Raw genomic sequence first — 21,541 nt, forward strand, 5'->3', positions numbered from 1 at the left:
ATGAGATTCGAGGAGCTACTGGACCAGGTGGACGGCTTTGGGCCCTTCCAACTGTGGAACGTGGCCCTGATGGTCTTGCCCCGAGTGCTGCTGCCCATGCACTTCCTCCTGCCTATCTTCCTGGCTGCTGTACCTGCCCACCACTGTGCCCTGCCTGGTGCCCCTGCCAACTTCAGCCACCAGGATGCATGGCCCACCTGCCCTAGGAGCCTGATGGCACCCTCAGCTCCTGCCTCTGCTTCACCCACTCCCAGGCCCTCCCCAACACCATGTTTTGGGGAGTGGGTCAGAGCCCTGGGCAGCTGGAGGGTGAGCCTTCCACAGGGCCCTGCCCTCAGGTCTAGGAGTATGACTGCTTGGAGTTCTCCACCATTGCAACAGAGGTGCCTGAGGGGGAGGCTGGGGGACACGTGAGTGGGATGAGCCTGCCACTGCCTTGGGTGATTACTATGTGGGCATTAGACACATATTACCTTACTTTCCCCAGTCTCAGTTTACCTATCTGTAGATGAGATCTATGAATTTAAAGCACTGAGCCTAGTTCCTGACTTGTAGTAAGGAGCCCATACATGGGAGCTGCTATTATCAATTGGGAGGTGATTAAGGCAGATAAGGGCCAAGACAGTTCCAGGGAGCTGGGGAGAGAGTAGTGAAGGGTGCTTCTACAGTAGTAGGAGGAGAAACAATATAGGTCTCCTTCTTTCTCTTCTTTTTGGCCCTAGGTCTGGAATTTATATAATCCATCTAGAAGTGAATGCAGATGGGGGCAGAATCTGGAGAGGAGCAGACCCATTGTCAAAGTCAAGGAAGAAGCTGAAGCTGCAGGATTGGGGAGGGGCAAAGTGTCTTACCCAAGTTGGGATGAATAGATGAGGGTCTGACATTGGAGGTACCAGGATGGGACCGTTGACTTCAGAAGGCTCCAGAGTCTGCAGAGGAATGGTTGGTGCTAGCTGGAAAGGGCCTGTGCTGATGGGAGGCCCCTCTCTGTTTATTCCTGCAGTGGGACCTCGTGTGCAAGCAGAAAGACCTGAACAAAGCCACTTCCACTTTCTTTTTTTGCTTGTGTGCTGGTGGGGGCCGTGGCCTTTGGATACCTGTCTGATGGGTGGGGTGCAGTGGGGGTGCCAGCAAGGGAGAGGGATGGGGAACCCTCTACCACTAGTTGGGTTCTGGGCTTAATCTACCTCTGTCGTGGGGCTCCCTTCTATAGGGAGCTGACCCTGCATGACCCCTGTACAGGTTTGGGCAGCACTGTCTGTTGCTGGTGGCCTACATGAGTTCCCTGGTGCTAGGCCTGGCATCTACAGCCTTGGTCAACTACATCATGTTTGTCATCACCTGCAGCGTCACTGGCATGGCTCTGGCTGGCTTCACCATCATCGTGATGCTACTGGGTGAGACAGGTAAAGGACGGGCAGGGCCTAGAAGCCTGGAGGGAGGCAGTTGTCAGGGGTGAGACTGAATCCATCTGGTCCTTGCTAACTATCTCTGGCCCCCGCCCTGAGCCCAGAAATGGAATGGCTGGACGTGGGACACCGCACTGAGGCAGGTGTCCTGGACAGCATCTTCTGGACAAGGGATGTGATGCGTGATGCTGTTGGCACTGGTCAGGTACCTGATACGGGACTGGTAGATGGAGGGAGCCAGACACAGAATTAATCAGAGGCTGAGGGATCCCTGGGTGGCGCAGCGGTTTGGCGCCTGCCTTTGGCCCAGGGCGCGATCCTGGAGACCCAGGATCGAATCCCACATCGGGCTCCCGGTGCATGGAACCTGCTTCTCCCTCCGCCTGTGTCTCTGCCTCTCTCTCTCTCTCTGTGACTATCATAAATAAATAAAAAATAAAAAAAAAATTAAAAAAAAATAATCAGAGGCTGAGGTTTGAATACAGAAATGTCCTCATATTTGAGAGATGAAAAGAAAGTCAGTGACTGAGAAATGAGAAAAGAGAGAGTGAACGACCAAAGAAGATGACATTGGACATGAGAAGCAGAGAAATAGAGAACATAGAAACAGTAGGGAGACAAAGACAGAATCAGACAGAGAGGAAGGGGCAGCCCGGGTGGTTCAGTGGTTTAGCGCCTCCTTCAGCCCAGGGCCTGATCCTGGAGACCTGGGATGGAGTCCCACGTCGGGCTTCCTGCATGGAGCCTGCTTCTCCCTCTTCCTGTGTCTCTGGCCTCTCTCTCTCTCTCTCTCTGTGTGTGTCTCTCTCTGTATCTCTTATTAATAAATAAAACCTTAAAAAAAAAGATAGGGAAAGTGACAGAGACCAGGACTGAAAGGTAGATTCAGAGGGATGGAGATGGTCGAAGGAATGACAAGAGAGACAAGGATGGAGAGGCAGGACTAGCATTGGGGTGGGGAGCCCAAGCAAGAGGGTAGGAAGCCAGGCAGGGTAGGCATTTCATTGCTTCCCAAAAATAAACTGACTTTTGATGCCCCTTGGGGATTTCTGTATGTATGTCTCTCCTTCATCCTATGCCCCCATCACCTGTGGGAGAGGTGGGTGGCTGATGCTGGGGCCTGAGGTATTGGGAATGATATCAATCTGGTTGAATAGAGAAGGCAATCCTAGGCTGTGGTGAACCTAGGCCTGGGCAAGGATGTGTAGGAGGTGACTTTTAAGTTGGGCTTAAAGGAAAAAAAAAATTAAAAAAAAAATAAGTTGGGGCTTAAAGGATGAATAAAGGTTCATCAGGTGAGGGTTTGGGAAGGAAAGCACATTCCATGTTGAGAGATTGCATGAGCAAGAGCCTGGAGGCTGATAGGCTGTGGAATGCCCAGGAGAGGGATGTGGCTGTGGGGCTCTGCCTGAAGGGCCTCCTGTTATCCCCCAGGTGGGTGCCAGAGTCTGCACACTGGCTTCTGACCCAGGGCCATGTGGAGGAGGCCCACAGGTACCTGCTCCACTGTTCCAGGCTGAATGGGTGGCCCATGGGTGAGGACAGCCTGAGCCAGGAGGTGAGGATGAATGTATGTGAGTGCATGCAAGTGCATGTGTGTGGGGGGTGCATGTGTGTATGCATGTGAGTGTGTGTGGCCTATGTCAAGCACCCTCTTCCTGGGACCCACTGTGTGTGTAGGAAAAGCTCCTGGTCCCCAGTAGAGTTATGAACTCTTCAGGATGTCCTACCTGGCTTTGGTGGGTCACATCCTTAACTCAGGGCCCACCCTACTCAGTTTGCAAGTGCATCCCCAACCCCTGCTGTTGAAGGAGTGGAGTAGAGACCCAGAGAGATCAGTGTGCCTAGCTAAGGCCCACAGTCAACTCTGATGTCACAAACTCTCCTTCTAACCCACCAGACCCTGAGCGAAGTGATTACTTGAGAGCTAGTGGTACAAAGACCGTTGTACCTAGACTTGCTCCGGACCCCACGGCTCCAACACATCTCACTATGCTGCATAGTGATGTGGTGAGGAGCGGGGCTGGCCTGGGCTTGGTGGGGTGGATACTGGGGAGACAGAGGGGCAGACTTCAGGATGGTGCTGAGTGTGAGAGGAGGAGAGACAAGTGAACTATAACTGTATAGGGCAGGACCACCAGCCTTTAGGGGCATGGGATTCCGGAAGGTCACAAGATGGAATGGGCATCAGAAGCAGGGCTCAGATTCAGGCTCTGCTTTCTTACTGTGAGACTTTGGATAGGTCACTTAATATTGAGCCCCAGAGCCTCTTTTGGAAAATAGGGTTGCTGTGAAGATTAGGTAAAGATGCTTTGGCCATTGGCACGTGCTGCACAGGGGGGTGGGGGTGGTTATGGGGACAGGGAAGATGGTGGGCAATGGGCTCTGGAGGTGGGTGAGGTGGTCCCCCTAAAAGGTCAAAGCTCGGGATCCCTGGGTGGCGCAGCAGTTTGGCGCCTGCCTTTGGCCCAGGGCACGATCCTGGAGGCCCGGGATCGAATCCCACATCGGGCTCCCGGTGCATGGAGCCTGCTTCTCCCTCTGCCTGTGTCTCTGCCTCTCTCTCTCTCTCTCTTTGTGTGACTATCATAAATAAATTTAAAAAAAAATTTAAAAAAAAAAAAGAGGTCAAAGCTAAGAAGAGAGGACAAGGAGTGGGGGGTGAAAAGGAAGGACCCTGAGTGGCATTGCGACCCCCTTCAGGTTTGGAGTGAATTTCTCCTATTATGGCCTGAGCCTGGATGTGTCAAGGCTGGGGCTGGACGTGTACCAAAAGCAGCTGCTGTTCGGGGCTGTAGAGGTGCCCTCCAAGCTGTCGGTCGACTTGTTGGTGCGCCATGTGGAACATGTCTAGTGCAAGCAGCAATTCAGCTGGGCACCACCCTTGCCTTGGGCAGTAGTCTACTGGTGACCACCGGGAGCCCCACTCAGAGGCCCCGCCTCCTGGCCAAGAGCACAGCCCCTCCATCCCCTACTCAAAGCCCTCCACTAGGGGAACCTCCCATTCTGGGAGTTCTGGGTCTCGCACAAGGCCTGCTCACTACCTGAACCCCTTTTTCCTCCAGAGATGTGGGCCTGGTGCACCACTTTGGTGGTGATAGGGAAAAGTTTTTCTGAAACTGCCTTCACCACTGCCTACCTGTTCACGTCGGAGTTGTACCCTACTGTGCTCAGGTGAGGGGAGCCTGCGTCCCAGGCAATCCACCTGGGGGGAGGGCTTGTAGTCAACATCTTTTTACCAACACCCTACACACACACTGAAGCCCAGTTCCTCCCACCCATTCCTTACACACCTCGAATACAGAGCAAATCAGAGCCATCTGTGCTTAAGTCTGGGACAAGGAAGAGCATTTTATCTTTACTATGTGACCCTGAGCAAGGTCACTCTTTTCTGGATCTCTTTTAATACAAAAAGCGCCATCCGCCCTTTCCTTCCCATTCACCAAAGCCCAGGGGTTGTTTCTGGACTTAAGGCCTGGGGCTTCTAGAGATTTTATTCATTTTAGTAAGAGAGAGAGAGAGAGAGCGCGCGCGAGCAAGAGAGCCTGAGTACTGAGTACTCGAGTGGGGAGAGGGGCAGATGGGGAGGGAGAGGAAAGGGGAGAAAATCTCAAGCAGACTCCCACAGAGCTGAGGTGGGGCTTCATCCCACCACTCCCAGATCATGACCTGAGACAAAATCCAGTGGCCAAATTCAACTGACTTAGCCACCCAGGCGCTTCCTGGTGCCCTTTCAGCTAACTATTGGCAGGTGTGGAGAAGACGTGTAGGCAGCTGGGTGTGTTTAGAAAGCCTTGCCCCTCCTCTACCAACACAGCAGGGTCCTAGGAGCTGCTGGCCCTCCTCCTTCCACATTACCCTTTCCCCAGCCCCCTTCTGATGATATTTCTTTTCCTTCAGCAGTACCTGATTGGTACTGTCAGAATGGGGGTCCCCTCCTCTGGTGAATGCTGCCTTGGGGGTCGCTGGACAGATGAGAGGACAACCTGAAAGAAGTCATCTGGGGAAAAAAGGGTACCAGGACTTGCCATCCCAGGATGGGAGCCCTGTGAGGCATGACCCTAAGTAGATGTGAACACCAACCCTTCCCCCCATCCTCTCTCTGAACAGACAGGGATGGGGCTGACTGCACTGGTGTGCCAGCTGTGGGGCTCTTTGGCCCCACTGGTGGCCTTAGTAGTTGGGAGTATGGCTGTCACTGCCCAAGCTCACTTATGGGGGGATTGCCCTGCTGGCTTGCCTGCACTGCCCTCCTGCTACCAGAGACGAAGCAAGTACAGCTGCCAGAGACCATCCAGGACGTGGAGAGGAGGTATGTGCACAGAACTGCTTGTGTCTGTGTGAGCACATGCATGTGAAAACGAATGCTCAAGTACCTGATGCCTTAGGTAGGATTTAGAGATGTGTCTGCACATCGTGTATCTGGTGCTTATGTGCACAAGTGCATGGGTGTATGACTGAGGTAGGTAAACTGCATGTGTAAAAGTATACATGAGTCCGTGTGTGTGTGTACGTGGATATCCAAGGTTGTCCAGGAAGAGGTGGATGTGTGCACACTCAGGTATGCCTATAAATCAGAGATGTATACAAGCATGTGTGGGAGTCACTCATGGGAGTACATGTTTGTACACCAGCAATTGGGAAGAGGTGTAGGCCAGCCCTGTTAGGGCAGGCCCGGGTGGTAGGACCATGGGCTAAAACCCACCATTGCTCAGGACTCCTTCCTCCCTAGTGCCCTATCCAGCCTTCAGAAGGAAGAGATGCCCATGAAGCAGGTCCAGGATTGAATGGTATCAGGGATTCCACAGAAGTTCTGCAGCAGGGGCTGGAAGACCAAAATGGCAGGCCCTGTGCCTGGGGCTAGGGGCATCAAGCCCCATCCCCAGGGCTGGGGTTGCCACCAATGCCCTCTCTCTGTGCTTATTCAGCCTTGACTATCTGGTCTCCAGCAACTAGGTGATTTCCTAGAATGCAGTGGGCTGCTGAATAATTCTGGTACCCTTTTCATGGTTGGGAAAATTCTGTAAATGAAGATGCCCCATGGATTTGGGGCAGCAGTGAGTTGTGGAATGAGCCCTGGATAGGAAGCCAGTCTGACCCTGGGATTTGATCCCAACTTTTCCACTAATTTGCTGTGTGACTTTGGGCATGTGGCTTTCCCTCTCTGGGCTTCAGTCTGTTCATCTCTCAAATGGATAATGAAGCCTCTTAGCAGACCTCACCACAGGATCTATCTGTTGTCATGCTCAAACAAGATGCTGAATAATATGTTTCTTCTAGAGATGATGTTAAAGAAGGGACTGCTTTATGATGACTTCTGACACCAACAGGCTGGTGGGCATGCTGTCCACTGTGATGCTGCGTGCTGCCCAGGACCAGGGTACCAGGATAACAGAGCTCTTTGTTCCCAGGGCTGGCTCTCTACCTTCCAGGCACTTTGCAGGGTAATGCATCCCCCACCCCATACCTCCCATCCTCCAAACCATTGTTTAGGCCTCATGCCCAAAGAAGAGTTGAAGGCATGGGAGCCAACATTTTATTAGAGAAACCAGAATAAACACATTTTTAAAATACCTTGAAGTTATAGAATTTGCTATGGAAAGGGACTGGGAAGGCAAGGAGGCTACTCTTTAAAAGGTGGTGGCCTGTGTCCCCCGGCCAGATAGGAATGGGAAAGGGAGGAATCAGCATAGTCTAGACTCCCTGGTCTACCCGAAGCCCACCTTCCCCTGTGGGACTGGAGAATTCTGTAGCTCCCACTGGACCATGGAGGGGATGATATGAGGCCTGAGTTAAGAGTGACCTCTCCTGTGAGCATCTCATTTGGATTTTATCTCCACGGGGTCATAGATGTAGCAGCCCACATCACCAATGTTCACACCTGAGGGAGAGAGCCCCATCACCAAGGGCCTTGTGGCTGGGGGGTATTGGGCTAGGGATGAAGGGAATTGGGAGGGGTCTGGGGTATGTTTGACCACAGGGGAAGTTGTCCACACATCCCCACAGACCCACATTCCATACTTTAGGCCCACTGTCTGGGGTGGGGCTGCCCACCTTTGGGGCCAAAGAGGTAGCCGTAGCAGGGGATGTGGCAGTAGGGGACGCCGTCATGCTGAGACATAGAGAGAAAGAGAGCCATCTCAGCTTGGCTCTCTCTTCCCATCTCCAACCTCCCTCCTTCCAACATAAGCACCCATCCCTGCCCTGTTCACCTCAGCATGACTCCCAGCAGTCAGGGTCTTCCGGCAGCGCTGGCACCTCAGACAGGGTCGGTGCCAATTTCTGCCCAAAGACATCACCTTCTCAGCTGGTGGTGGAGAGAATTGGTAATTCTAGGGGCAGTGCAAGGAGACCTACCTGCTTTGTACCATCTTTGCCCCCTCCCCAAGCTTTCCATTGTCACTTACCAAAATAGACAGGTTCCTCACAGCCAGGGCACAGTGAAGTCTCCCCAGTGAATGTCTTCATGTGGAGAGGGCCTTTAAGGGGAAGAGACCCTGGCTAGGGCTAAGGTGGGGGCCAGGCCTAAGCAGGGCCCACCAGCACCAGCCTGCACATGGCTTCTTCCAAAAGCCATGCTCACCCCAGAGCCCCCCACCCAGGTGGCCTTGAGTCTGCTTTCTTGGGCAGAGCTGAGTCTTCTATGACCCCACTTCCTGCCCCTCCCTATCTACAGAAGGGACCCCCTACTTCCTTCTCCTACCAGGGGCTCAGATGCCCACCTGCTCAACCCTGTCAGCAACTCAATCCTCAGGAAACCTGAGCTGATACACGAGCTGGTCGGGGCATGGGTGTCAGGTGTTGGGGAGCATGGTGTCACTGCCCACTCTAGGGGATGGGAGGAAGGAACACCTTAGCCTGGGAGAGGCCTGAATTCCAGGCTAGTTTTGCCTCTGACTAGCTGTGTCTGCACAAGGCCACTGGCTCTCTCCAAACCTTGGTCTCCTCACCTGTAAAATGGGGGTGATGTCACCTACCCCATTTACCTCTTAACTCAGCAGTTGACAGGAGGGAACCCCCAAAAAGGGCCATGAAAAAGGGAAGACTTTGCCACAAAGTTGTAGGAATGTGAGGCAGAGGACTAGGTGGGAGACTGCCACCTGGTCCTACCCTGTTCCAGCCTGAGGATGAGGAGTAGCTGGGGCCCAACTTCACTTACTTTTCTTGCCCTGGGGAAGGCCAGTCCTGGGCCTGGGGGGGCTGAAACTGCTGGGGCTGAGGGGAGTGGTACTGGCCGGGGTGAGAGTGGGAGAGTTGTAGAGGTAGGAACCCACACCACCAATGTTCACCCCTGCAGAGAAAACAGGGGTGGTCAGCCTGTCTCCAGCTCTCAGTCACAAGGGTTCTGCTGTCCTCTGGCCTCTTCTAGGGTGGTACTTACCCCTGGGTCCGAAGAGAGCCCCATAGCATGGCTTGTGGCAATACGGCCTCCCGTTGTGCTAGGCACAAGCAGAGGAAAGAGGGCTGCTCAGGGCCAAAGGAGGGGAGGCTCTCCTATGTCCCACAGGCCTTCCCTCAAGACAGACTACCAGATGTGTCTGTCCATTGGCTTGGGCTGGTGGGGCTGGGAGGGGTGGAGGGTGAGCTGGCATGTCACAATTGCCACTGTGGTCAGGAGAAAGGGCAAGAGCAGGTCAGAAAACAGCACCGCTTCCCTCCCCTCCCCAACAAAAAGCATGGGGTCCACCAGCACAAGTCTGGCATCCCAAATCCTGGCTGGTGTGGGGCTCTCCAGGTAGGTGATTTCGATATTTAACTGCTGAGGTTGTCTTTGGTGAGCCTCCTGAGCAGAAACTGAGGGCTAGTACTTAGGGAATAATGACAGACATAGGGCTGTGTGCCCTGGCCAGGCCTCACCTCTGCATGCCCTCCTGGGGACAGGATGCTGTGGCAGCGCTCACATTTCAGGCAGAAGCGGTGCCAGTTCTTGCCCAGGGAGCTCACCTTCTCCGCTGTGGGGAACAAGGTGGAACCGGGCTGTGGGAAGCCAGGCCAAGCAGTGGGCGCCCCCTTTTCCCTCCTCAGCCCCGCCTGCCTCCTAGAGACGATGGGGAGTATCCCGGAGAGGTCAACTCCAACCGGCCCCAGCGCCCTGGGCCCCAGAGGTGGAAAGGGGGTCTGAGATCACACCGTCGCCAGTTTCTCGTGTCCTCAGGGAGCACCCCGGCTCACACTCATCCCATCTCCCCCTCCTCAGCCCGGGCCTCACCGAAGAAAACGGGTTGCTGGCAACGCGGGCAGGTCCAGCTCATGGCTCTGCACAGGGCAGCCGGCGCCACACACAGTAGGCAGCACCGAGGTGGGCTCGGTTCCCGCCCCCTTCGCTGGCTCCACCCATAGCTCCGCTGTGAGCCTCATTGGGCTGAATTCTGCAGCTCCTCCGCGCCTATTGGCTGTCAGAAATTTAGAACTCCTGGGAGAGGAAGGCGACTTCGCAGTTCTTTCCAAAATCTAAAGCCTCTGACCCGTGTAGATGAGAGAGGAGCTTAAAGCCAGACGGGAAAGGAAGAGAGCAATGAAGACACCTGTAAGGATGGCACTAGATTCTGGCTTGGTACGGAGAGGAAAAGTGTCCAGAGTGCAGACGTCAAGAAACACTTGTAATTCCCTCAAAGCGAGGGGTCAGGCATTTTTTGAAAAGGCTTAATTCTGCCTTGACAGTCTCACAGATGGTTAAGAGCAAAGGAATCTGGAGAGCATCTCTGCCACTTACTCTCTGGCTTCAGGCGAATTACTTAACCTCCCTCTGCACCCATTTGTACAGTGAGTATGATGATTAATCTCTACCTCACAGGATTGTTGTGGGAACTGAGTAATAAATGCAAAGTGCCCAAACAGTGCTTGGCACATAACTGCTATAAAGGCGATACCTATCATTATGATGGATCCCATAATGAACTCAAGACTCTTTGGAAGCCTCAAAAGGTGGGCTGGATACAATGGTTTTCTTATGAAATTACAATGCTTATTAAATTTAAACGCATAAAAAATAAATTTAAACGCATAATTCAGACAGCAATTACATATTCCTAATTTAGTTTTAAGGTGTTTTAATATTTGTCAAAAGTAGCTCAGCAGTGCTTCAAAGGACACTTCAAGAAAACCCACAGAGAATGGGAGAAAATATTTGCAAACATAGTATTTGATAAGGACCTAATAATCAAAATATATAAAGGAGTGACAGCTCAACAATAAAAAGACAACCCAATTTAAAAACAGGCAAAGAATTTGAATAAACATTTTTCTAAAGAAGACATACAAATGGCCAATAATCATATGAAAAGATGCTCAACATTTGTCATTAGAGAAAGGAAAATCAGGATCACAATGAGATACATTTTAGACCTATTAGAATGGCTATAATTTTAAAAAATGAGTAATAACAAGTGTTAGGAAGGATGTGTTGTTGATCAGAATGTAAAATAGTGCAGCCACCTGCAAAAGCATTCTGGTAATTCCTCAAAATATTTATTAAAGAGAGTTACCATATGATCTAGCAATCACATTCCTAGGCATATACCCAAGAGAAATGAAAACATATGTCCACACAAAAACTTGTACATGAACGTTCATAGTACTGGTGTTCACTCCAGCGAAAACTCCATCAACTGATAAATGGATGAACAGTGTGGCCTATCTGTGGTAGAACAGAATTCAGTCATAAAAACAATGAAGTACTGATGCACGCTACAACATAGATGAGCCAAAAAAACATGCTAAATGAAAGAAGCCAGACACATAATACCACATATTGTATGATTCCATTTACATGAAATGTCCAGAATAGGGAAATCCATAAAGACAGAAAAGTGGATTAGTGGTTTCTGGGGGTTTGAAGGAGGGGCAATTAGGCATATCTGCTAATGGGGTATGAGGTCTCTTTATGGGGAGATAAAAATGGTCTGGAATTAGATAGTGGTGATAGTTGCACAACCACACCAATATACTACAAATCAACAAATTGTATAACTTAGAAGGGTGAACTTTATATATGAATAATTTCCTAATAATAAAAATAATAGTAATAGTAATAATGCCTGAAGAGAACTTTTTTATTTTTTTTAAAGGTAGCTCAGGAAATGAGGGGCAGGAGAGAGAGCTGATTACTGTGCGCCAGTGCCCCAGCGGAGAAAACAATCCCTCGAAATATTAGGTGGTGAAATGAAGAGTTTTCTGGAGTAAGTTCCCCTTTGGTAAGTCAGCTCAGAAACAGCTCAAGGGGGCAGATGTGCTAACTTAGCCTTCATCTGTGGTGCTGTGTTCTGCTCAGTGAAAGGAGTCCTATTTGTGTCTCAGGAGTCTGAGACCCTCTCGGACTTCAGTTCCCTCAGTGGGTAATGGGATAGGACTGGTGTCTATTAATTTTCACTCAACATTCCTGTTTCCTCACTTGTCTCCAACAGTACTTTTTCCTTATAACACTTGTTTTATCCTCCTTGTTGACTTCTAAAGGTGGAAGGCTGCACACCATGAAATAAACTTTTCTATACTTTCTTATTATTCATTTCTTGTTTTGGGAACTATTTCAAGATCCTTAGTTTTATAACTGTTTCTTGATGGGCTTCTTCTTTAACAAACTTGGAAAATATTAGTCTTAGTCTCCCCTGATATTTTACTCATGTTCCTGCCTCTCTCATTTGTTTCTTCTTAAATCAGACAGCTTGAGGTTCACTGTTTTTTGCTCTCTATGGTTCTTATGGAGAAGGTCCCATTTCAGGAGGTTGGGAAGACTTCATTGTAGTTATTCATAGGTATTGTATTTATTCTCCTTTAGGAAGGTTAGCTTCATTTGCCCAAGGAACTATCCTTAGAATTTTCTGGAGCACATCAATCCTTTCCCAAGGCTCTGTAGCTTTCTGTGTTGGATCACCTTGGACACATACCTCAGCCTCCTAGAGAGGTCATTTTTACCGTTGCACCAGCACAGAGCCCCACACAAAGAAACATGCATTGGAGTGTGAGCATCATGATGCTTTCACCCAACTTGCATTAAGTCAGTGGGGCAAGTGCTTTACTGCTCCCGTTTTCTGTGGCCTTCCTGTATTGTATGGCCATGACAAACACAGTATGCCTTGTCTCTTCTATTTCAGTGCTTTAAAAAGACTAGTTAAGCCTCCTCCTTTCCAAATATTGGCCATCCATTTCCAAGTACAGCAAATCACAGTATTCTACTCTTCTTCCTTACCTGGCTTCTGTTATTCTGTCTCTAAAAAAAAGCTTTGTAATGAATGCTAACAGAGAAAATGAACACTTCTTGTAGGAATGCACTTGTAGTTACTGACAGTGGCTGTTTTGAATATTTTGTGTGACTAAAGCCTCTACAGTGATATTTTAACAAATACCACAAATGGCTAAGTCCAGTTGAGTGCAGGTATTACCTGACCAGTTGTCAGGGTAGAGTTTGTGTCATCTAAGAGGCAGGTCCCTCTTTCATAAAAAGATGATTGTTCCGTTGGTGCCCCACCAATACCCCCTTTTTTCCTGCACAGACCTGTCACAGTATCTGTATAATTGTGTTATGCTTAGTTACTTGTAGGCTTTTTTTCAACTGACAGGACTGATTGAGATGTATCCGTGTATAATAGCACCAAGTATAGTGTGGGTGCACAGTGAATGATAGTTATTATTATTATTATTCTTAAAGACTTTTATTTTTAGGTAATCTCTATGCCCAGCGTGGGGCTCAAACTCACAACCGTGAGATCAAGAGTCACATGTTCCACTGACTGAGCCAGCTGGGTGCCCCTATTTTTATTAACATCTGTCACTAACACTTTTTACTTCATGTTTTTAAGTTCTGTTGTTAGGTACATTTATGTTTTTGGACTGTTGTAGTTTCTGATGAATTGACCCTTTTATTGTTGAAGCCAAAGAAACAAGCTTTTCAACTTGAGGTGAGTGGTGGTGAAGATAATGGCAGCAAACACTTGAGGGCTCTCACATAGATGAGGCATTGGGAGGCACTGCTGAGACCCCTGAATAGAGGTCACAGAGAAGCAGACTGGGATTGTTCAAGAAAGGAACCTTCTTACAGAGCCCAAACGTGGGCTGCTTCAGATAGTAGTGAGATTCCTATCTCTGGATGTGATAAATTACACTGGACAACAAACCAACTGATCAGCAGTGTTGCAGAAGGGATGCAAACATCATACACAGACAGATCTTTGAGGTTTCCTCACAGTTTGGCAGTATGTGATTCTGCGATTCCATTCCCAAAGAAGAGTTTCAAATTTGTGTTAGCAAGAGAACACTGTTAAAATAGTGACAGCAACCACCTATGGAGTACCAGTCAGAGGCACAGAACTTGTTATTTCTGATCCTACAACAATCTGGAGGTGTTTAAATGCTACATTAACAATTGTGCATAATAGGAAAGTGGCTTGGAGAGGTTAAGAGATTTGTTCAAATCATACAGATCCAAGTCTCTCAAGCTCATACTCTTTCCACTCCCTGCTCCTAAGTATAGTTTCTGCTAAGCTGCCCATGTGTTTCAGTCTGAAACCATACTATACTTGTCTGCACAGCACCTCTGTACCTAAAGGTAAGAGGACCTCTCCAGGTAAATAATGGGTGGCAAGAAACAGGGGAATGTCATTAAAACTTTTCCATGGCTTCTTAGTGCCCTCAGGGTCAAGTTTTTAACTTGACCTTAAGGCCCTCCACCTTTCCAGTTCTAGCCATTTCTCCTGTTTCTCCCTCCAACCACACTAAATGAGCTGCTTAAACCTGCCAAATCCTTTCCTGCCTCAGGACCTTTGCAAATGCTATCGATCCTCTTTCTGGGAACTTACTTCCTCAATATCTTCATCTCACTAATTCCTGCCTAATTTCACATCCCTCTCCCCTACTCAGTCCCAGGGTACTGGACCCAGTCACTCTCTCCTATAGCATCCTGTGCTGGAGGGCCAATGGGGTATAATCAATGACAACTGTGTTTTCCCTACTTGAGAGCTCAAAATGAGGGGGGAAAAAGGCAAATGGAGACTCATGATAAAAGCTACACTGTAGCTTAGTGGGAGAGTAAAATAGGTCAACTTCCTGCCCACCCCACTACCCCCCACCACCCACTGAATCTAGGCTTTGCCTATCCCATTAGTCTGTGAGCTCCATGAGGCCAGGGACCAGGAATGCTTTGCCAAACACTGTGTATGTTTCCAATGCCTTGCTTAATCTCTGATACAGTGCTCAACACATATTTATTGGTGAAAGAATGTTAAATGTTATATACAAGTCTCCCTCAAATGTGAGGAGATGAGGGCTAGTCAGGAGATGTGGAGTTAGGAGGGGACTGGGTAGGAGTTGAAAGTTTTGTTACAACAAAAGCCCTAGAGCAAGGGAAGCTTAGGTGCCTAAGAACTTGGGAGTTTTTTCTTCATATCCATGAGGATCACTGTATATAAGGCAAACTGGAATATGATTTAAACCAATCCTGATTATAAATGCTAAATAACTAATAAAATAAAAAGAACTGAAAATCTGCTTTGGCAGCAAACCATTCCCACTAATTGCAGTCATTCACAAGAACTTACTAATTAAGCTTAATTAGCTTGTAGCACAATTATGTCTATCATTAAATATATGGCAAATGAGAGAATGTGGGAAAGTGTTATATAAACTGTAAAGCACCTTACAAATATGACTGCTATAATGTGTCAAATTAGCACTGCAGTGAGTTTTGATTACAACTATAAAGTCCACTTACTTTATATCTTTGTAGACTTATTCAAGCCTATGGGCATATGCTTATGACTTTTAAGCCATTATCAAAAAATTTGTTTCTAAAGATGATTCTTGAGAAGTTTCACTCAGTTTTGGTATGTTAATGAAAAATTAGTCTTACCTCTTGATCACTGTGTTATTTAACCTTTATTACACATAACGTGTGTGCTTTCTCATTCCATCTTCTGAATATCCTCCTCTAACTAGAAAGCTCTACTTTCTGCCAGTTATGTTACTTAAAAAAATAAAAATAGAAACATGCACACAAAATAAAAACAGATTGAAATGTTTTCTCAAACACACTAGCAAGTCTGACCTTCTCCCTTGTTTTCTAGCATCTACTTGCTACCATTACATGCACCTGTTGAGAGCATTCTGTATATAACATTCTGTACATAGCTACTTATGGTTACCTGCTTGAGGTTATTGATTGGGCTACATTTTATGATTCAGTGGCATCAGCTGGGCAAATTCACAATCAAAACTGTAAGAAATGACCCTCTGATCCTTCACCATGATTACCCTCAACTTATGCTCATGAAGAAATCAACAACAGCTTTAAGTGGTGGTTTTTCATACAAAGATAGATGGGTTTGGTTTCTCAAATATCACTTGGAAATGTGTATTTCATCTAAAAATATATAAAAATAACTATATCCAAATAATCTTCAGCATGAAAAATGTATCCACATGCTGGAAACTAAGAAAAAATAAGAGGAGTGAAACATGGTGGTCAGCTTGTTTATAGATCTGACAGATGGTGACAATGCTCTGTGATGTGAACTATTGGCAACTTCCTCATCTCATTTTTTACAATATATAAGAACAGTTCTTCCAGGTCATGAGACTATGTTAAGGAAAATAAAGGTTTCTTATGAATTCAGAAAAATGCGAAAGCTTACCTTTTTATAGAGAAGTTTCTCAGTTCCTCTATGAAACTCAAAGTCACAGAATCAATAGTCAAGTTCCAGGCTCTTCCCAACTCCAAAATAACTGGGCTTTTTCTCTTCTTCTCTGAGGCTTTGGAACAGGCAGAGCTATAACATTTTTATTCATAATCTCTTATTATCACCCTCCTCACCAAAAACAGGGCAGCATCTTGTGGGTAAAGAACTTGAGCATACATCTTGTGATAAAAAGTGACAAAGAGAAGGGCTACAAAAACCAAAGTGGCACTGAATCTTTGCAGCTCAATAGGAGAAATTTTATTTTCTATTTAGAAGGATTTCCTCTGAAGAACCTCATCTCCCCCATTCCACATTAGTTCAACTTAGTCTAGATTGTTCAGTAAGGGTAGACCCTGCCTTCCATGGTGAGCTTCTGACCAGTGCCTGGTCTGAGTACTTCATCCAGCTGGCCATAGTAATTGTACAGGGGAAGGAGTGTGGCCCAAGTCACACTATTCATCTTCCCTGAGGCTTTTCCATGAGACTTCTTGGTATTATTAGGAAAAATATACTTTCATTTTCTAGACAGAAACCTTGTAAGGACCACAGCAGCTTGAGACTGTAGAGGTTATCTTGCCTCTTAGTAAAGAGAAAACCAGGTCAACTAAAACTGAGAGAAAAGGAAAAGAAGGGTCCTAATGACATCTCTGACCTCCTGGATCCAACTCTGCCCCAGTTTCCCACTGTCAAGTAATAAATTATCCCCTATCCATTTTTTATTAAGTTTGATTGAGTTAGGTTTCTGTTACAACCAAGAGTCCTAATTAATACAACATGCATCTTTTTATACAGTTCTTGTGCTGCTTCTTGTATGTAAGAATCACATCATGTTGTGTAAAGTTCTGACACTGTAAATAGCTTAAATAGCTATATATTTAGTTTCTTTTTTTTTAATTAATTAATTTATTTATTCATGAGAGACACAGAGAGACAGGCAGAGACACAGGCAGAGGGAGAAGCAGGCTCCATGCAGGGAGCTGGATGGAGGACTCAATCCCGGGTCTCCAGGATCATGCCCTGGGCTGCAGGGGGCGCTAAACCGCTGAGCCACGGGGCTGCCCTGTATTTATTTTCTTAATGCATGACTTTTAGGATAACCGTGTAAGAAAAAAAAAGTAGAAAATGACACGTATAAAAAAATGGATCTTAGATAAGTTATCCAATTAAATAGTGGGCATAAAAAATAGTGGGCATAAATTTTGGATGCTTTTCCAAAGAAGATATACAAATGGGCAATAATCACATTAAAAAAATGCTTGACATCATTAGTTATTAAGGAAGTGTAAATCAAAACTGTAAGGACGGGGATCCCTGGGTGGTGCAGCGGTTTGGCGCCTGCCTTTGGCCCAGGGCGCGATCCTGGAGACCCGGGATCGAATCCCACGTCGGGCTCCCAGTGCATGGAGTCTGCTTCTCCCTCTGCCTGTATCTCTGCCTTGTCTCTGCCTCTCTCTCTCTCTGTATGACTATCATAAATAAATAATAATAAAAAAATTAAAAAGAACAAAACCGTAAGGACATACCATTTTACATCCACTAGGATGGTGATCATCAAAAAAGAAAAACCAAAACTAACAAGTGTTGGAAAAGATGTGGAGAAAATGAAACTCACATTTCTGGTGGGAGGGTAAAATGGTGCAGTTGCTATGGAAAACAGTTTGATGAAAAAAAAAAAAGGAAAACAGTTTGATGAAAAAAAAAAAGGAAAACAGTTTGATGGTTCCTCAAAAAGTTAAATAATATTGTGATATCATAGAAATGGCAGAGTAGAGAGTTACAAGAACCAGTCCTCCACTGAAGCTAGCATTATGCTGGCAAAAACTGACAGAAGCAACTTTTTTAGAATTCTGGAATCTAAAAAAATTTAGAGTGGAGTCCAACCAGTGCTGTGCTTAATGAAAAAAAGCAGCTGTTAAATTTCAGTAACAAAACGTTGTAGCATTTTTGTTTACCTGTCTACCATCCCCCATTCCTCGGTTCGGTGGTGGCTGTGGGACATCAGTCCACATTCCTGGTGTGACTTGCTAGTACCAGGGGAGGATAGATGCACCCTTATTATCAAAAGACTGGCTGTCACTCTGCCCTGTCTGGTGGTTCCCTGAGGGACCCATGCTGAATCTGACCTTTGTTTTGCCCCCTCAGCTTAGAGCAACTTTCCAAGCAGCATCTGTTCAAAGTATTTAAAAACTTAGACTACTGGTGGCTGCCTAGGGCAAGAGACAGAGAATGGAACAAGCAGCAGATGGATCTAAAAGCCTGACAAGTAGGAGACTGAGAAGGAAGCTTACATGGGGAAATAAGGACTCTGAAGAGTTACTGAGTGATTGGGGAAATACAGCATATAGAGTACATGCCCAGGGATAGATGTATGTTCAGAGAAGACCTGAGAGGACCCTAGGCTTGCAGCTTTGGCTGATTTTCAGACTCCATGCAATCCAGAGGTGAAGACTAAGGCAGAGTTTCAGGCAAATTGGTTTAGCACTGAAGTAGTACACCAGCTCAGAGCCAAGCTACAAAAATGTGGAGAGGTGGTGGTGGTGTTTTTACTCTAGTCATTTAAGGAAATCTCTGTCAGGTCACTGACTGATTGCTGAGATAATGGAACAGAGTTTCGGTAATTACACAGAACAAGAAATGCAGTCTTAGCAAAAACAGTTTGGAAAAGTCAATAAACAAATGGATGACAACAGCCTTCAATAATCAAGAACAGCAAACCCTGGGAGGGGGATCTGATTCCCAGATTGACACACTGTAATATTCAAAATGTTGTTTTATTTTTTGAATTTTTTATTTTTTAAAGATTTTATTTATTTATTCCTGAGAGACATGAAGAGAGAGAGAAGCAGAGACACAGGCAGAGGGAGAAGCAGACTCCATGCAGGGAGCCCGATGTGGGACCTTGATCCTGGTACTCCAGGATCATGCCCCGGGTGGAAGGCAGGCACTAAACCACTGAGCCACCCAGGAAACCCCCAAAAATGTTCAGTTTTTTTTTTTTAATGTTCAGTTTTAAACAAAAAAAAATCACAAGGGATTATTTTTTTAAAATTTTTATTTATTTATGATAGTCACAGAGAGAAAGAGAGAGAGAGAGAGGCAGAGACACAGGCAGAGGGAGAAGCAGGCTCCATGCACCGGGAGCCCGATGTAGGATTCAATCCTGGGTCTCCAGGATCGCGTCCTAGGCCAAAGGCAGGCGCCAAACCACTGCGCCACCCAGGGATCCCAATCACAAGGGATTAAAAGAATAAAGTACGGTTCATTCACAGAAAAGAAAGAGAAGCCTACAGAAACCGTCACCAAGGAAGCCCAAACATTGGACTTAATAGGCAAATATTTGGCTCATGAATAAATAAATAAAATCTTAAAAAAAAAAAAAGTGGAAATTAAGACCTTAGTTCTAGAGAAACAAAAGCTGAGGGAGTTCATCACTAGTAGACCTGTCCTACATGAAATGCTAAAGGGAGTCCGTTAGGCTGAAATGAAAAGACACTCGACAATAACTCAAAACCATATAAAGAAAGAAATCCAGTAAAAGTAACCATGTTCGTAAATATAAAGCCAGTATTCTTGTATATTTGATTTGTAACTCTCCATTAGTTTCCCATATGATTTAAAGGGCAAATGCACAAAATAATTATAAATCAGCACACAACGTAAAAAAAGGAATTTGTGATAAAACAACATAAGGATGGAGATGAACTGAACTGAAAGGAGAGATAGATAGTTCTACAATAATGGTGGAGATTCCAATACTTCACTTCAATAAAGAATAGAACATCTAGACAGAAGTTCAATAAGGAAATAGAGGATTTGAACAACATTGAACTAAGTAGACCTAACAGACATATATAAAATACTTCAACCAAAAACAGAATACAGGGGCACCTGGATGGCTCAGTGGTTGGGTACCTGCCTTTGGCTCAGGTCATGATCCCGGGGTCCTGGGATCGAGTCCTGCATCAGGCTCCTCACATGGAGCCTGCTTCTCTCTCTGCCTATGTCTTTGCCTCTCTCTGTGTCTCTCATGAATAAATACATAAAATCTCAAAAACAAAAACAGAATACACATTCTTCTCAGGTGCACATAAAACAGTCTCCAGAATAGATCATATGTTAGTCCACAAAACAATATATTTTAAAAGACTGAAATCATACAAAATATCTTCTCCAATATAAAAAGCTAAAAATTAGTAACAGAAAACTGGAAGATTCACAAAGCATACTCTTAAGTAACTAATGGGTCAAAGAAGAACTCACAAGAAAATGATAAAACACTTTGAGATGAATGAAAATTAAAAAAATATCAAAACACATGGGATGCAGTGAAAACAGTGCCAAGAGGGAAATTTAACTATGAACATTTTAAAAAAGAAGATCTCAAATCAATAGCTTAACTTTATACCCTAAGGAACTAGAAAAAAAAAGAAAGAGCCAACCAAACTAAAAGACAGTAGGAAGAAAGAAATAAAGGTTACAGCAGAGATAAATGAAACAGGGAACAGAAGAACAACAGAGAGAATCAATGCAACCAAGAGTTGGTACTTTGAAAACACTGACGAAATTGGCAAAACTTTAGCTAAATTTACTTAGGAAAAAAAAAAAGATGCAAATAACTAAAATCAGAAATGAAAGTGGGGCTTTCCAGAAATAAGAAAGCATTATAATAAGATAATACTGCGAACAACTGTATAATTAAGTAGGAACCAGACAAGGACGTCACTTTTATCACTGCTTTTTAAACATTGTACTGGAAGTTCTATCTAGAGCAATAAGGCAAGAAAAATAAATAAAAGGTAACCAAATTGGAAAGGAAGAAATAAAAATATATTCTCAAATGACATGATCCTATACACATGTATATTATTTATATTATATTATATATTATATTATGTTTGTTATATTATATTATATTATATTATATTATATTATATTATATTATATTATATATTATGAATCCACAACTACAAAACTAGAAGAAATTAAGTTCAGCAAAGTTTCAGGGGATAAGATCAACACATTAAGGTAAACTGTGTTTCTATACATCTGAATAAATAATCCAAAAGGAAATTATGAGACAATTCCATTCAGTATAGCATACAAAAGAGTAAAATATATAGGAATAAATTTAGCCAAGGATGTAAAAGACATACATAAGAAGTACAAAATACTGCTGAAAGATATTAAAGAAGACTTAACAAACAAAAAGGCATCCCATCTATGTTCAGGGATTGGAAGATCTAATACTGTCAAAATGGTAATGCTAGGGGCGCCTGAGTAGCTCAATCAGTTAAGCATATGTCTTTGACTCAGCTCATGATCCCAGAGTCCTGGGATAGAACCCTACATTGGGCTCCCTGCTTAGCAGGTAGTCTGCTTCTTCCTCTTCCTCTCTCCCTATTCATGCTCTCTCTCTTCCTCAAATAAATAAAAAATATATTTTTAAATGGTAATGCTATCCAAAGT

General features: G+C 45.6%; 3 protein-coding genes across 5 annotated transcripts in view; 1 reads left to right on the forward strand and 2 right to left on the reverse strand.

Annotated features, from left to right (window-relative positions):
• On the forward strand, window positions 1-6,196 carry SLC22A7 (solute carrier family 22 member 7). The gene is given in 17 exon segments (XM_072732430.1): window positions 1-190; window positions 193-383; window positions 980-1,054; window positions 1,056-1,108; window positions 1,243-1,397; window positions 1,514-1,584; window positions 1,586-1,633; window positions 2,511-2,557; window positions 2,844-2,967; window positions 3,310-3,419; window positions 4,113-4,246; window positions 4,249-4,329; window positions 4,475-4,583; window positions 5,516-5,591; window positions 5,593-5,646; window positions 5,648-5,721; window positions 6,142-6,196. Coding segments are annotated over 17 exon segments (1,647 nt in total).
• A 735-nt stretch (window positions 6,197-6,931) lies between these two features.
• On the reverse strand, window positions 6,932-10,453 carry CRIP3 (cysteine rich protein 3). 2 transcript variants are annotated; one of them, XM_025990953.2, is made up of 8 exons: window positions 9,619-10,453; window positions 9,267-9,361; window positions 8,791-8,848; window positions 8,569-8,700; window positions 7,817-7,888; window positions 7,622-7,716; window positions 7,464-7,521; window positions 6,932-7,290 (listed from the first exon to the last, which is right to left on the reverse strand). In XM_025990953.2, the coding sequence occupies exons 1-8, from the start codon at window positions 9,659-9,661 to the stop codon at window positions 7,229-7,231; spliced, it is 615 nt and encodes a 204-aa protein (XP_025846738.2). In that variant the 5' UTR covers window positions 9,662-10,453; the 3' UTR covers window positions 6,932-7,228. The 2 variants fall into 2 exon arrangements, with proteins under 2 accessions (XP_025846738.2, XP_072588564.1); XM_072732463.1 differs by lacking the exon at window positions 7,464-7,521 and having other exon boundaries at window positions 7,146-7,290; window positions 9,619-10,066.
• Window positions 10,443-21,541, reverse strand: part of ZNF318 (zinc finger protein 318) — a 49,591-nt gene continuing 38,492 nt past the window's right edge. Inside the window, exon 12 of one of the 2 annotated variants that reach the window (XR_011996258.1) lies at window positions 10,443-16,148. The gene's annotated coding sequence lies outside the window, so the exon portion shown is untranslated. Of the gene's footprint in view, window positions 16,166-21,541 lie in introns of both variants that reach the window. The other variant, XR_011996259.1, reaches the window with a different exon arrangement.

This window comes from Vulpes vulpes, chromosome 1, assembly GCF_048418805.1.
Source record: "Vulpes vulpes isolate BD-2025 chromosome 1, VulVul3, whole genome shotgun sequence".
NCBI classification, from domain to species: Eukaryota; Metazoa; Chordata; class Mammalia; order Carnivora; family Canidae; genus Vulpes; species Vulpes vulpes.